The following is a 16419-nucleotide window of genomic DNA, read 5'->3' as shown; positions in this document are numbered from 1 at the left end:
TTGTGATGAAAAAAATGACAAGTTATGAAAATCGTTCACTTTGTTAATTTAATTTGATTTTTAAATGAATTAATATATAATTCTCTACGCTTGATCCATCGCCAAACCCCGAATGACTAAGTAGCATTACCTGAATATTCGGGTGAAAGGTGTTTTCAAGTAGGAAGTTCGTATTCACAATCTTTCCGCTAGGCAATGAATGCAGCAGAAGACCTAGTCACGTGACCAAATATAAATAAATCAAATGTTTCAGTTCCTCTTTACTGTGGTTCAACATGGCCTTTCAAACGTGTGGAATGTCTCTTCTTTGCAAAGTAACCCTACTTTTCCTGTCTTCTCTCTGCGCTCTCGGTGAGGGACGCTACAAGGGATTTCGGAAATTTGAGCAAGTGCAGGCTGCTGACCGAAGAGCTCTGTCTGAGGAGCAGTGGTTCACTCAGAAACTGGATCACTTCAATGGTGCAGACGTCCGAGAATGGAAGCAAGTGAGTCTGTTTGTATATCCTTATGAGCACCAAATGTCTTCACACGGATAGAAAGATGAGGAAAATCCTTCAAAGTGAGGACATTTGCTGGTCTTCACTTCTTTAAGGGGCTAGTTTAGGGTTGTGGCTTGGGTTTAGGGTTAATGTTTGCATTAGGATTAGGTTTAGATTAGATAATGAATATAGAGAATGCAAGGTTTAGTAAGGCAAACGTGTGTGTGCAGTGTGCCTGTGCTCAGTTCTTTTAAAAAAAAGTCGACTTTTAGGCTCATTGCAACGACCTCAGGCAGGTGCATTGATGCAAAACTGTCATGTGAAACTGCCTGTCTGTCAGTCAGTCCTGGAATAACCCTGCCCCTCTCTCACAGCGGTACTTTGTGAACGAGGCCTTCTACAAGCCGGACGGTCCGGTGTTCCTGATGATAGGCGGAGAGGGTCCGGCCAGCCCAGCATGGATGCAGAACGGCACCTGGCTCACCTACGCCAAGAAACTGGGAGCCCTTTGCCTGATGCTGGAGCACCGCTTCTATGGAAAGAGTCACCCCACAGCGTACGTCTGACGTTGCTTGTTGGCAGTGGTGTATTTGAATCCTGGAGGGTTTACTCCTGTAGCTAAGATGGGTTTGTTAGTAGTGAGAACATAATCTGAACCAACTACAGGAAACAACCCCAAAACACAAAGGTTTATGGGTATTAGGAGACAGATGTTGACATCTGAACAGTTACTCATGTTTGGAAAGCCAAGCATAAAAAACTGAAACAAGGGCAAACTGCAGGCTTGACTGATGCTCATATACAGCTATTTCTTCATGTGGTCTTAGCTGGTATGGACACCAGAGAAGAAGAGCACAGACACGTCTATCATGCTTAGCTAACAGATTTGTTTTGACTCGCCCGGCCGCCAAAACCTGGCCGTCTGACAGATTACCTGATCTCTGTTCTGTAAACAATCTACTTGTGAGTCCATGTGACTTTTGTTTACAAGCCCTGGTTTCTTTGTAACAAACAAACTGCCGGTGTGATTGCACCCTGATTCCACGTAACTGGAAAGGTGCCTAAACATTTCAGCGTTTCTGGTTTATCTTCAACCAAATGATCTGGATTCAAGCCCTGAGACCACAAGCATCAACCCTACTGCAATGTCCTTGAGCCAGACACTGAACCTGTTCCAGGTGCTGTTCTGTTTGCTCTGGCCTCCCTGAAAAGAGAAAGATAATACAGCCAGAAACAATCTTTCTCACAGTCATTACAAAAAAGCAGGTAAATGACATCAGTCACATTGAAAAGACCAGAGAGTAAAAGTGGATCTGGATTGGATTGGATAGTCTTTATTGTCCCCGAGGGGCAATTTGGTTTGCAAACAGTAGTCAACACAACCAATACATAACATAAAATAAATAAATAAAAGACATAAATACATATAACATACAGTAGATGTCATCATGATAAAGATGCAATGAGATTTAAAGCACTAAGAGTCCATCAGTCCTTTGTTAAAGTGTGTGTGCAATAGCAACTAGGCCTACAGCTTGTTTAAAAACCCAACAGCTGACGGAACAAATTATCTCAAATATCTGTTTGATTTGGCCCTCCTAGTGAAAGTGTACCTCCTCCCTGATGGCAGATAAACATCTGCACTTTGCACTTACATGATAAACATGGCCAAGATCATTCAAGTTAGTGCCAATGGTCTTTTGGCAGAGTTTAACAGTCTTTCCCAGCCTATTTTTGTTAACCATGCTGAGGTTGCCAAACCAGCAGATCATTGCAAAAGTTAAAATTGACTCAATAAAAGATGAATAAAACATTTTCAAGAGCGATCTGTCAACGTTAAATCCCCATCTTTGATCAATTTTGGCTATGGATCAATTTTTGCTAATCTAACACTTTCAGGAGGGTTGTTGCACAGTCTAGGGGCCGCAGTAGTAAAGACTCCATCTTCATGTACCTGGTATATACAGTAGTTGCTGCTGGTGTAGCTGTTGTACCACTAGATGGCAGCCCTACATTCAGATGAGGACAGTCCCGCCCACGTAGTCTTTTCCAAATTCAGCTTATACCATAACAGGGGGTGAATTAATTTAAGTTTTCTGTAGAAGTTTGGTTTCTCCTGATAATTCCTTACAGGTTTTTCCATACTTAACACACATGGACGTGATGCATTGGAATTCTATTTTTACAGCAAAACAAACCTTGCCATGTCAGCCACACACGAAAAATCCAGTATTTGTATTAAAATGGCTGATGTAGCGAATATCATTTATTTTGTATGATTTATTTGAAATTATTACATCATTCCCTACACTTGACTACAGGTGTTTTCTTGTTGATGATGATCAGAATTCAGGAAATCAGAGTAATCTGGGTCAAAGCCAAAGCCTGAGTTCCAAAGTAGTTTTTACCACTTGGATGCTGGGAGGAATGGTATTTTCAAGTAGGAAACTCATATCTACCATCTTTCCAATATGAGTTGAATGCAGCATTAGGCCCCTGAAGCATTTCACAACCCTGACAGCCATGATGCACACATACAAAACATACAATAGACTGAATGATGGATATATACAGTACATGCCAACTGATAATAGCATATAAATGAATCTCCCCACTTCTCTCCTGATAGTGACCTGAGCACGGACAACCTGCGTTTCCTCAGCAGTCGTCAGGCTTTGGCTGACCTGGCTCACTTCCGGACCGTCGTGGCGGAGGCTCGGGGGCTGACCAACAGGAAGTGGGTGGCGTTCGGCGGGTCGTACCCGGGTTCTCTTGCCGCGTGGTTCAGGCTGAAGTACCCTCACCTGGTCCATGCCTCTGTGGCCACCAGCGCTCCCGTTCGTGCCGCAGTCAACTTCCCAGGTGTGACGAGACATGGCATGACAAGACACACATGAACACGCACACGCACACACAGAGTTAGCAGTCTAGTCTAGCCTTATGTCAGTGTGATGCATCTAACATGTTATCCTAGATGCATGCCATTTTCTCTTGAAAATGATCTCAAACTCCATTCAAAAATCTGGCAATTTAATATCGCCTTGCTTATCGGCAAACATACACACCATGTAAAACATAACTTAAGAGCTTTTCTGAATTGTTATATTCCACTGCTAAATTCAGCTTTACATATAATGCACCAAGCGGCACTTATTTCAAGAAAATTTTAACTTTTAGAATTGGTTTGTGTGTTATCCTACAATCTCCTCCCACCAAAAATACACCGTGGTGGGTGGTAGCAAGCAGTGCGGACCAATTCTAAAAGTATAGATTTTATTCAGATAAGTGCTGCTTGGTGGATCATATGTATGTCGAATTGAAGAAAGGCTCCAAACAATTCAGAAAGGATGCAGATAAGCAAGGTCACATTAAATTGCCTGATTTTTGAATGGAGTTTGGCATGACGTCCTCTCCATACAAGAGAGAACAACACATATCGGGACTAAGTAGAGTACAACGCTACCTAGATATGAAAACATATGAGTCTGTTTTCATTTGAGCTGCTTGAGACATGCTTGGTTTGTCTCATAGAGCCTGTCTTACCAACCTAACCACAAATTCAAGATAAAATGAATCAAATGTTCTTCGTTTCCCACTCCCAAAACATTCGAAATGTGTTCTACTACTGTTCTTCCAGTATTGCACGGTGTGCTGGAGGTAAAAGTCCCACAGTCCCAGACAGATGAAAGATTAGGAAGGCTTCATACTTTATCAGTATTTGTGTCTGTGTTGTGTTTGGCTTGGGCCATTGTTTTCCTCAGGAAGACTGCAGGCTGGAACCAAGGCCAGAGTGGCTTTGAACATTGCACTGCGTTGCTTCCACCCACACAGTCTCGCTATCTTATAGAGACTGTCACACACACTTTGGCCACATTCCCATTGACGCTGGGGGAAAAGGTCAGAGACGAACGCACACATAGAATAGAATAGTGTCCATGGTGTGTTGACGTCAGGTATCATTTTTCCCAGCATTGCGGTTAGCCCGTATTATTACCAGTAAGAGCTTGGCTTCCACTCACAAGTGGAAATTTTCCCAGATTTTGTAATGTTAAGTTTCTCCTGCATTTAGAGTGTCGTCAGCTGTGAAAGTCACTGTTTGGTTTAGACTCATCATTTCATTTTCACTCTTACCGAAAGCTGTCTAAATAAACACATTCTCCAGTGCTTCATCATCACCGTGACCTCGCTTCTCACACCGCCTCAAGCCAGTCTTGTATGTTTAACCAGCGTTTTTTTGTGTATTATTCACGTCTTTTTATAGCAGCCCAGGTTTAAGTGTCCACCCCTCCCTCTGTGTCCCTGTTTTGCCAGAGTATCTGGAGGTGGTGTGGCGCTCGCTGGCCTCAGAGGACACAGAGTGCCCCCTGCTGGTGAAAAAGGCTTCAGACACCCTTCTGGAGCGGCTCAAAGACCCCCAGACCTACAACAACATCTCTAAAGACTTCAAGTACAGTAGCCATACCTCATGCTTTTCAACACAAACTGACTGAAATAGGATAGACATTGTGAAATCTCCTTCAAACACCATCAACTAACTGAAGGCAAAAACTTCCATCTGAGTCAGAAGGATGTGAGACAATAATTATATGGGATTTGATCTGAGATGATCCGAGTGGAAAAAGCCTCATGTTAAAGTGGCATTTCATGCATAATATATCTGAGCTCTATTTTATCCCAGCCTTTGCTGTAGTTGATGGTTTTAGCTGCAGTCTTTAGTTCATCAAATATTTGATTGTAATCCTTTGTTTACTTTGTTTAATTGTTTGGGTTTGAATATCCTAAAAAGCCATACTATAATTATGTAACACAAACTCACAACTACTTGTGTAAGAGGAGATAAGTTCTATTGAAGTTGCAATTCCTACTGGTCGCCCATATTGGTCGATAAATGTCATAGATTCTCCTTTATCTGTCAAACCACAATAATTTGTACAAAAATGTTTTCAGTTTGGGAAATTTGTGAGATTGCACACATAAAATCACCTTTATTTTTGGGTAGAAGTACCATTTTTAAATCCGTAAGAAACCTCAAAGTGTCCATTCAGACCAGACCAGCTGTAGACTAGATCGTGGATTGTAGTGATTGCTGGAGATATGAAAGAGGTTCAGAGTGCAGTGAGGGTTGTTTTGGGTCCTGGCTCGAGTCGAGTCCGGTTACAGCTTCATCACCCGTCCTCCAGGCCTTTTTGGACCGAGCCTGGGACTCTGGAATGTCGGACTGGCTCCAGAGAGGGTCTGATTTAGGCTCTAGACGGATATATCTGTTTGATATACTGTATATCAGGCCGATATCCATGTTAAAAATCTGATATCAGCCAATCGATGTTGTCCACTTCTGAAATGATGGATATGATGCATTTTATTTGATTATTCATGATGATGATGATTATTACAATATTGTCATGGGTTTCAGTGGAGAGTTTTAGTGTCCCATGGTCTAAATGCTGCTTCAGAGGCTTTTCCACTACATTCTGGTGGAAACACTGAATATTTTGAATTTTTTGACATGACAATGGTCAAATTTGAAGATATCCAACATCGGCACAGAATACTGGCTGTCGACAGCTTTTGTCCCAAAATTATTGTCCCACTATTTATTTTACCATCATCATCATTTTCTTGACTCCTTCTTTCATCTAACTCCTTGTCTCTCATTTTCTTTTATTTGCATTTATCCATCTGTGTTTTTCTCTGTTTTATATCCTGCAGCCCACTAACGTTAATAGCATGGAGTCGCTCATGTGCACGCGTGCACTAAGTCTGCAGTCATTATGGGCTGTCTCTGCTGGTGTTTTCTATTTGCCTGTCTCCAGGTTGTTATGGTGACTGTAAGGTCATTTTATATGGTGAAGGAGCAGGGTTAAATGTCTTTTATTAGTCTGGCTAGTCTGACACAGTGGACACTTAGAGCTAATACTGTTAGAGACACTAAAAGCCTTGTCTTTCTATCAGCCCTGGCCTCGCACGCACACGACCATGCAGACATGTCCTCATGCAGACACACACACACACACACATAGAGGTCTTGGCCTGTCCAGTTTCCAAACCACAATGCCTCAGACGCACAATACTTGCGTCATGATTTCAACACACACACACACACACACGCACACACACGCGCACACACACACACACAAATGGCTCTTTTCTTAAATCAACAAGTTACATCATGAGCAGGGTGCCTAAATTACCGGACAGAGGGTCTGGGAGAAGAATCTGTGTTGAGGAAGTGGAGAGTTAATGACAATGACAACCCCCTCTCTCTCCATCCCTCCATTCCCCCCCCCCCCCCCCCCATACACACACACACACATATACTTGAGTTAGACATGCACAGTCAAACTAACAAACAAACACTGTGTCACTCTGTCAACTTGGTAAATGACCCTAATCAACGCTCCTGTCTGTGTGTGTAGGTGTGCATGTGTACTTTTATTTGCACACCTATATTTACGACTATTTTTATACTCGCTTGTTTACCTAAAAGGCAGCGGTAGCAGACCTAGAGTTTAGAGAAACAGGCTGGTGACCACTATGTCACCGGTTCAAATCCCCAGACCAGCTGGGGGAATGTGTGTGGGGAAAGTGAAAGAGAAATGCTCTCCCCTCTCTTGACCACTACTGTCCATGTGTCCATGTGTGGGCAGCACCCAGTGTGAATGTGTATAAGTATGAATGTGAAGCTGGATGTTGCTGGAGAAGAGCTTGGTGCTCATTCAGTTAAAGATTTTTTTAAAGTTGCTGGTTTTGAAAGGGGCATCGCACAACCTGGGCAGGAAATTTAAAGGAGAATACCAGTGTATTGTTTTGTCTTATCCCCATTAATGCCTATGAAAAGTCTAAAAAGTCCACCAAAGTATTTGCCACGTTCAGAAGCTATTGTATTTTTTCCTAACATGCAGCTAATGATCATGTTTAATGGGACTATTCTCTCAAAATGAAGCTTAAGGCAGATTGGGAGTCTGTCTGGAGACGTGCAATGATCTCACAATTCACAATTAATTCTGTCAGAATGGAACTACTTTTAACAGGATTGCAGCTGCAGTAATTGTGGCGTTATAAAGACATGTTAGGAGAAAAAATACAATAATCATGTCATTTAAAATGATGGATAATGTTAGTCAGGGCAGCAGTATGTCTCTGCAACTTGTTTTTACTAGATTTTTGAAAACAATAGGAGCCTATGACTTTCGGACGTTCGGGTAAACCTGCAGTAGAACAGATAGTAGGAGCTTCTGACTGTGGCAAGTACATTAGTGGGTTTTTCATGTGGAACAGAGGAAATGTGGCAATAATTAAACCCTTTTTGTTCTCCCTCTGTGTCTCCTCCTGTACCTCTTCTTCTCTCTCTCCCTCCCTGTTCCCTCACCTCCTCTTCTCTGTCCTCCGCCTTCACTTTCCCCCGTTCTCTCCTCCCCTCCACCCACGCCCCCCCACCCCCACCCCTCCCATTTCGCCTTGCTTCCTCCCCTCAATGTCCCCTTTCTTCCTGTCCTCCATGTCCCCTCCTCCTCCTCCTCGTCCTCTCCAACATACCTTCCTCCCTCTCTCCTCCTCCTCCTCCTGCCTGCAGCCTTTGTTCCAAGTTGCAGCTCCAGACAGAGATGGACTCTGCCTACCTCCTGGAGACGCTGGCCGGCAGCTTCATGGATGTAGTCCAGTACAATCAAGACAACAGGATGGCAAGTCAAGCAACATCAGCAAAATGTCATATATACAGTACAGATGGAAAAGGACAGTCACAACAAGGGTTCGAATGATATAAGTCGGCCATAGCTGATATTTTGTGCCAATTTGATCATTTTCATGCCAAAATAATTAAAAAAAACTACAAGTATTTAGTGTTTAGCCCAGAATTGTGTTCTTTTCAGGGTGGAAAAGCCTCTGAAACAGCATTCAGTCCATCATGGGACACTAAAACACTCCATTGAAAGCCAGACTAATGAAATTCTTCATGTGAGTCAGCAGCTCCTTAAAGCATAACTCCAGCCACTTTCAACCTGGACCCTATTTTCCATTTTTCCCCATCATACTGATCAATCCTAACCAAATTTCACTTTAGAGCTACTTATGCCTTGCTGGCCAGAGTCCGTGACTCACCGATACAGTCCTAAAAGGCCAATGGACACTCCACAAATCATCCCCAAAAGCACCCAAAGCATGTTTTTTTCAACATATTTTATATTTGAATTGATTGGTATGATGGGGAAAATAGCGTCCAGGTCGAAAATGGCTGGATAATAATAATAATTCCTCTGGACCGACATCTGCATTAAAAAATCATTAGATATGACATGACTTATGGAAAGCTGAAGTGAGACAAGAGAAAAGCAGAGTGAAAACTGTTTGCGGAGGCCCATTCAGGGCCGCTGGGGCAGGGGTGGACCTAGTAGTACCCACCCTTGGGTGAGCGGAAGGCAGCATGGAGGTGAGGGAGGGTTGCAGGCAGCCCAGGTAGTGTATTGAAACATAAGAAACCCTCCATTGTCCTGCAGCGAGAGGCCCGGGGATGACGTCTCTTAAGGGGGTCTCCAGGGTTTTACCTGGGGCCGCTTGCCTGTATCTCTATATGAGAAGCTGGTGCCCCTTATGTAACCTAGACAGCTTGTGAATCAGCAAAGAGGGGACCGAGTGGGTAAGATAATCGAGGAAGGTGGGGAGTAGGGTTTTTGAGTTTTTGAAGGCTGATATTGATATTGTTGGACTGAAGCAGACAATATTTTGTGCCAATATTCAGTATCTTTAAATTTCACAATTTTCATGTCAAACAAATCCCCCAAATTAGTATTTAGTGTTTCTTCTGAAACCGCATTTAGACCATGGGACACTAAAACTCTCCACTGAAACCCAGGATGATGATGATGATGATAATAATAGTCATAATTATAGTAATTGAACAATTGAGTGTCAAATTCAGGAGTGTTTCCCATAGACAGTCAGTGTAGTATTCATCAATTATGCAATAAATATGTAGTCAATCAAATTGCATCATATCCATCATATCAGAGCTGCACAACACTGACTTGACAATATCTGTTTTTTAATAAAAGCCCAATATCGACCTAATATATCGGCAATCGGAAGAAGGGGTCCCAGACTTGTTAGACGGTGGATTTCTGACAAGTCCCTCTTCTGGTGACACCTTGCTTCAGTGCGCACACAATTTCTCTCCCCTTTTCCCCCCTTTCTTATTATCTATCACCTCTATCTGTCACTCTTCTCCTTCTGTCTTGGTGCCGTTATTTGCCAGTTACCCCTCCTTCCCCTTTTCTCCCCTCCTCTTTATCCCGTTCCCTCTCTATCCCCCTGGTGCCTTGAGGAGACGTGAGTCCGGTTACCAATAAGCTGATGTGAAAAAGCAACAAAAGACTCTTTGGTCTCTCTGGTTTCCTGTCGCCCCAGGCTAAAGAGACGCTTATAAAAGAACCAAGAGGAGTGGTGGGCCACAGAGTCCACAGCACTAGCAGACAAACACAGCCAGCAGCTGCCTCTCTGGGCCAAAGGGCTGGGTATAGCGCAAACTACCAGGTTTTAGGTACCATGAAGGAATTTGGATAAGAACTAGGAGCGAAGTGTAACCCAATCAGAAGAATCAAATCTAGGATCTAGGGCTCCACGGTCGAGGGGTTAACAGTGGGGTGCTTTTATAAAATAGGGGAAGGAAATTATGCAACGCTATAGCTTGCAGAACAAGTACCAATGGTTCCTCTTTTTACCCAGAATAGTAGATGGAGAGAGATACGGAGGGGATAGTAGTCATGGGTCATTTATAGTTAATGGGGCTTTTGTTCAGCATGTAAGAACAACTGCAGCCGCTGCCAACTGTTTTCTCCTCCAACCAGCCCTCAATCCAAGAACACCTTTTGTTTTAGGCAAGTTTATACCTTTGAGCCTTTGAGTACAACCACATTGTTGTACTGGAAGCCACTGAGCGGCTCTAGTGCCTCGCTGAGGAACACATTGTTGGCGGTTACTGAGCGAGGGGGTCACCACAACTATCCGACAATTCCCATGAGCCGTCTTCTCGAATCTTCGGGCTTAACCTCTTGCGCATGCCGAGATGCTTCTGATGATCCTGAATTTAAGAACTTTAGTATTGCGTAACAGCTGAAGCTGTAAGAACTGTAACAGCCCTATGGTCCATTCGCAAAATGTTGTGCACATACATGTGTAGACAGTGTCATGGTTTGAAATTGTTCTGGGACAATAAAATCGGAGGGCTATGGATTGGGTTGCGTCCGTCCGTCCATCAAACAAGAAATCTCCGGCGGTATCTCGCTCATCACTGGTCTGATTTTGACCAAACTTAGAGGGATGATGCATCTTTGCAGTGTATTTCTGATGAAATTTGGAGGGATGATGCATCTTGTTACTGATTGGCCCAAGGAGTGCCTGAATCATTGTTATGGGATCAGTGTTATTGGGCTCAGCGTCTTGCTCAAGGACACATCGTCACAAATTACCACTTTGGAACTGAACCTGATCCACCTTCCAGTTATGGGTTGTTCTCTCCAGTGTCGGGTGCATTACTCAGAAAGAATAATATAGTCTGGATTATTTGTGAATCATTTCCCTGGAAAACAACAAATTGTTACTCTACTTGTTCCTACTCAATGAATCATCTCGTGGGAGTAGTATCACTGAAGTAAGCCTGGTGCTCCTGTCTTCTTGATGCAGGGCGCGGTGGGCGCCAACATCACCATCAAGGTGCTGTGCGGCGTGATGCGTGACGCCTCGCTGGGGGAGCCTTATGCCCGCTATGCTGCCGTGGCCCGCCTCATGATGGACACCTTCTCCATGAAGTGTGTGGATGCCAACTACACCAACTACCTGAGAGACATGACCAATACGTCCTGGGACGGGCCGGCTGCCGGGGGAGGTGTGTATGTGTGTTGGGATGTTGGTGGTGTTTTTGTGTGTGTGTGTAAACGCAGTAATTTTAGTGGGCACCATTTTAAAGGAAAAATCCACCCTTAAACACTTTACCACTGTTAAAAAACAGCTATTGGTGATGTACCTTGTATTTCCATTATATTGCCACAAGGTATGTTGCGTTTTGAGTAAGGAATGCAGCCGCGATCATAGGCATGTATAACCTGCAGCTGCATAATCACACTTTCAGGCTATTTATACGCCCACCTTTGATTGAAAGTAACAAGTTCACGCCTTTCTTCACGCCGAAAGCCATTATGGGAAATGTAGGAAATCACTAACTAGGAGTTGTAGAAGTAGATGAAGCAGGTTGAGGGAAAGCGGGCACAACAAAAGAGTAAATTACAAGCCTCCACCATCAAAATAACTGTTGAATGCACTGGGAAACATCTCAAATTGATGTGTCTAGCAGTGTAAGAGTATCCGAGGGTGGATTTTTCCCTAAGTCACTAAAGTGGCCATCATCTAGGGGTAATTTGTTAAATTAAGGACCATTTAGTTCACCACCAAGTTCTCGTCAGGCTCTAAAAAAACCCACAAAGAGTGCTTAAACCCTATTACCCAAAGTGTGTTTATTTAGAAGTCGACTTTCTTTTTTTATTTTAGAGTGGAAAGTAGACTATTTTAAGAGGAGGTAGTCTATTTTTACTACACTAATGCCTTTTGTAGAAGCACTGAATTGTTTAGTAACAACTTTGCATGTTCAACCAAAAACCAGTTCTCTGTTTTCCACGTTGTTCCCTTGCCCTGGGCTGCGGTTCCAGTTCCCAGCGTCGGTTTCCTAAGTGGGAGGGTTAGTAGGGATCACTGGGACAGGAAGTGGTCTCTTAAAAAGCCGCTGGGGCGCGTCTGTATAAACTGTCCACCACCCCCACTCCCCCTTGCCCTCCCTGCTGGATTTCAGTTCCACTCTTTTTCCTTTCTTTGTCTTATTTAAGGGGGAAAAAAAGGGAAAGTAAATATTTTTTGGGGCAAAAGCTATTCCAGACTCATTGTTCGCTTGACCTGTCCTGTGTTGTCAAAGCCTTGATTTTTATGAGCCAACTGAATATGCTGACCATGAGTAAATTGTGTGTGTGTGTGTGTGTTTCCAGGGAGACAGTGGGTGTACCAGACCTGCACTGAATTTGGATTCTATCAGAGCACCGATTCACCCAACCAGCCGTTTGGTGGCTTCCCTCTCCCGTGAGTACATTGAACTTTGTATATTATAATCTAATTGTTGTTTTTCTACAATATGCCATGATTAGGGTTCAACCGATATGGGTTTTACTGAAGGCTGATACTGATATTTCTTAATTGAAGCTGCCAATAACCAATACGATACCAATTATTCAGTATTTTTAATCCTTGTCTCTTTAGTTTCATCATAATCTGAATTTGTAATCTGTGTTTTCCCATCCAGGTATCATGTCAAACAGTGTGCAGACTTCTACAACGTCAGTGCTGAGACACTGGCGGAGGCCGTGGCCCAGACTAACGAGTACTACGGCGGCTATGACATCCGCGCCACCAGAATAGTTTTCCCCAACGGGTCCATTGACCCCTGGCACGCCCTGGGGATCACCCAGGACATCACCCCCGACCTCCCCGCTGTCTTCATCAATGGTGAGAAAGAAATTGCGTTTGTGTACAGGTTTGGAAAGAGTACCAAAATATCCTGCTGAAGTAGAAGTACTGTTATGTTGGAGACACTTTTAAATTACAGTAAAAATTTACTTAAAAGTAATAAGTAGCTAATGTGAAATACATTCAAAGTAAAAGTTAAAAGTAGCTAAAATGCATTCAGAGTAGCACGATACAGAAAGCACAGAGAGTTCAGTATGATATCATATTACGTTCTAGAAATAAGATTCTGAAATTCATGTCATTACTGAATCACTAAAACACTAAAAATGCCCATCCACATTACTCAATAACTAAACTACACTGGTGTTCTTCTGCTATTAGCTAACCAGCTAGCTAGCAAGGCTAGCAAACTAGCTAGTCAACAACAAGGCTAACACAAACTAATAACACTGTGGCTGGATGGACAGCTTTGGGTTAATGTAAACTAAGCTGTTCTCACAGATACATTTTACAGTTTGTTAACTTAACATTACCTCCACATGCTTTAGCAGGTTGGAAGCATATGCTATTACTATTGGTTTCTGATGTAATACTTATGGAGAGTCTACAAAATTTGTACACTGCAATTTAAAATGTAGTGAAATATAATACTTAAGTAGCACATACCTAAGAAAAAGTGAAATGACTGACTTCAAAACTACAAAAAAAGCTACTCAAGTACAATAAGGAGAGTAATTGTAATATGTTACTTCCACCCTTGTCTATGTATAGCAGGTACTGGTGCATGGGACATCAGCTTATATGTCTCTCTTGACCAGGGTTCATACTCCTAACTGAAGACTGCGTTTGTTTTGTGGCCGCTTTACTTTTCCCGTCCGTGTGTAACGCAACAGCTGCCAAGCAACTGTTTGATATTAGAACAAGGGCTTGCTTGTTCGCCCCCAACTTTTATGAGGCAGTAATTGTTATTGTATAACATATAAATTGTACACCTCTCTCTTTTACCGTCTTTCCCTCCCTTACCCTCTATCCATCCATCTCCCTCTGATCCAGGAACGGCCCACTGTGCCAACATGTACCCCGCCAGGAGCCAGGACCCTCTCCAGCTGGGCCTGGCCCGGGACCACATCTTCGTACTCCTCGAGCTGTGGCTGAAGCAGTGACGGATGCCCGAACCGGCCAATCAGAGGCACTGAAAAGCAAATCGATTACTTTTTTCTCCAATCAGTGACATCGGAACACGACTTCTTATTTTACTGCCATGGCTGTGGCCCCTTGAAAAGGCACTTTAATTGTTTTTATGGTAGCATCCGCAGGTCTAAAGTTCAGGTACGTTTTTATGTGTGAGGCAATTTCGAACTGATGAATAAAAGTGTTTTTTTTTACGACTGTAGAATTTCTGGGCTCTGCATTTTTAGTTTCGTTCCCAGTTTACATTTTAATGGTGGATATTATGCTTTCACTTTTTATGTGAGCATGTGCACTTTTCCTCTGAGTTCGTGAACATTCAACCTGATATTTTCTGCTTTGGGGATCAGTATTCACCGCTAGCATTCAGGCTGTTTTTCCAAATGGCTAACAATAAATGCAAACAGGCCAAATTATTTCTTAAAAATGTAAATTATGGAAAAAAACATCAGTCTGCGTTGCTGTAGTTTATGTCAAGTATTAGTGTTAAGTGTTATTTTGGATGTTCATAATGAAAGCAGGGCAGGGTTTTGAAACTGATGTTTTGCCAGAGTGTCATTTTGCTCCTGCATACTCTAATGTCTAATGTTGCTGCTTTTTGTTGCATAGTATTGACCAATCCTGCCATACGGAACATTTGCGTGCCCAACCCTTGGTGTTTGCATTTCATATTGAGAAACTGTACTTATCTTTTACAGGAGCCCTTGTCATTTTTAGAAGCTTTCAAAATCAACTTTATCAGCAGATTCATCAACGTTATGGTAATTTCGCAAACATATTGAGAAATTTTCCTTTTACTGTAGCCTGCAGTGTTTCCAAAGCAACTGGACAGTCATGTTTAATATCATATCTTAAACCAGGCAGTCCAATTAAGAGTAAATATATTTTTCAATGGTTGTTTTGCCAAGAGAGCAGCAACAGCTTATGCTGTGCATGTTGCATAATAGGTTGTATTGGACAGGTTTTGTCTTGTTTGATGCTGCATGTGTAAGCAATGTGCCGTCTTGGCTGCTTGACAGGAGCGTGATGATATCTCCATTGGGACCCGGAGATGGCATTTCAGTCACAACAAGAACATTCTGGAATTTGTGTAACTTGGACTCCATGTTGCAATGTTGTTCTGTCTCGGCTCAAGTCTAGAGGTACATAGATTTAGTACTTGCAGAATCTGCAATAGAAAAATAGAAAATTCCCTCGTAGGGCATGATCCCAGTACACAGCTGTGTGTTCATTCAGTTCCTCTCGAAAACTCTCAAAACACACACGCTGACCCTCTCCACTTCCCCTAGCAGTGTTTATTTTCACAACAATCCCCTCTTTGCATCCCAGCTGGACACGCAAGACCCCCACTCCCCACACACACACACACACAAAACACTTCCCTGAAATCCTGCCCTGAATCCAACCCCACCATGGGCATATTAAGTTGAATTCTTAAAGCCTCCACCTGGGTATTGAGCCAGCGGCTATGTGAAATGAATCTATTAAAGGGGAGGTTCGCAGCTTCCAAAATTCCACTTCTGACTTGATGTGAAGCATCTATTATTATTATGACGGTCCACAATCCAGTCTTTGTTTAGGTAAAGTGTGTTTTGCACTGTTTGCACAGCCACATAACCCCTCCGTTTTACCAAGGATTGGTTATAACTGCCTGTACCTACACTCTCATTTAATCCCCTGTAATTCAACCCCCCCCCATACATCTACTCATAATCCTCTCTTTAGTGCGCTGGCAGCAGCAGCAGAGATGTAATTGAGCCTCAGCCTCTCCGCAGGTGTGTGTGTGTGTGTGTGTGTGTGTGTGTGTGTGTGTGTGACGCATCAGGTGGTCCTTTGGCTTACCTTCCCTGAGGTCCTTTTAATGGGCTTCATGCATGGGTGTCAGTTGGGTGCAAGGTGAGCCAAAAATTTTATGTTGTAGTTTTTGTCGTTATAATGAAGCGCAAAGCCCAAGAAAAAAAAAATCACCAGAAATCTATTGGGAAGTTATAAAATCACACCAGGAGAGCATTCAGGACCAGTGCTTCCTTTAAACTGATAGTTTGGTGACCAATATCTAATAAGTCATCACACTGATCATAATATCTTGTTAATCATCATTGCTAGTTGCTTGCATTGCTGTTATTGCTTCACTTTGTCCCGAGAAGTTTAGTCCATATATGGGTTTGAAGTTTTGGTGTCAAATGATGGACTTTCCCATAGTTTAGGGTTTTGTGAATTGTCGCCACCTGCTTGAACAGTTGCATTCTTC

General features: G+C 42.9%; 1 protein-coding gene across 2 annotated transcripts; it reads left to right on the top strand.

Annotated features, from left to right (window-relative positions):
• The first annotated feature begins 278 nt into the window (after positions 1 to 278).
• Positions 279 to 15880, top strand: prss59 (serine protease 59, putative). Of its 2 annotated transcripts, none has more exons than XM_071546327.1 (9): positions 279 to 485; positions 854 to 1035; positions 3109 to 3341; positions 4791 to 4926; positions 8053 to 8161; positions 11157 to 11358; positions 12506 to 12596; positions 12817 to 13019; positions 14034 to 15880. In XM_071546327.1, the coding sequence occupies exons 1-9, from the start codon at positions 297 to 299 to the stop codon at positions 14141 to 14143; spliced, it is 1455 nt and encodes a 484-aa protein (XP_071402428.1). In that variant the 5' UTR covers positions 279 to 296; the 3' UTR covers positions 14144 to 15880. The 2 variants fall into 2 exon arrangements, with proteins under 2 accessions (XP_071402428.1, XP_071402429.1); XM_071546328.1 differs by having other exon boundaries at positions 8053 to 8170.
• The last annotated feature ends 539 nt before the right edge of the window (positions 15881 to 16419 follow it).

Source organism: Centroberyx affinis, unplaced genomic scaffold, assembly GCF_046629955.1.
Source record: "Centroberyx affinis isolate AG114_WGS23_722 - 3 ecotype Tasmania unplaced genomic scaffold, CSIRO-AGI_Caff_v1 ptg005216l_1, whole genome shotgun sequence".
NCBI classification, from domain to species: domain Eukaryota; kingdom Metazoa; phylum Chordata; class Actinopteri; order Beryciformes; family Berycidae; genus Centroberyx; species Centroberyx affinis.
The sequence above is the reverse complement of the archived record's forward strand: the minus strand, read 5'-3'. Positions and strand labels throughout refer to the sequence as shown.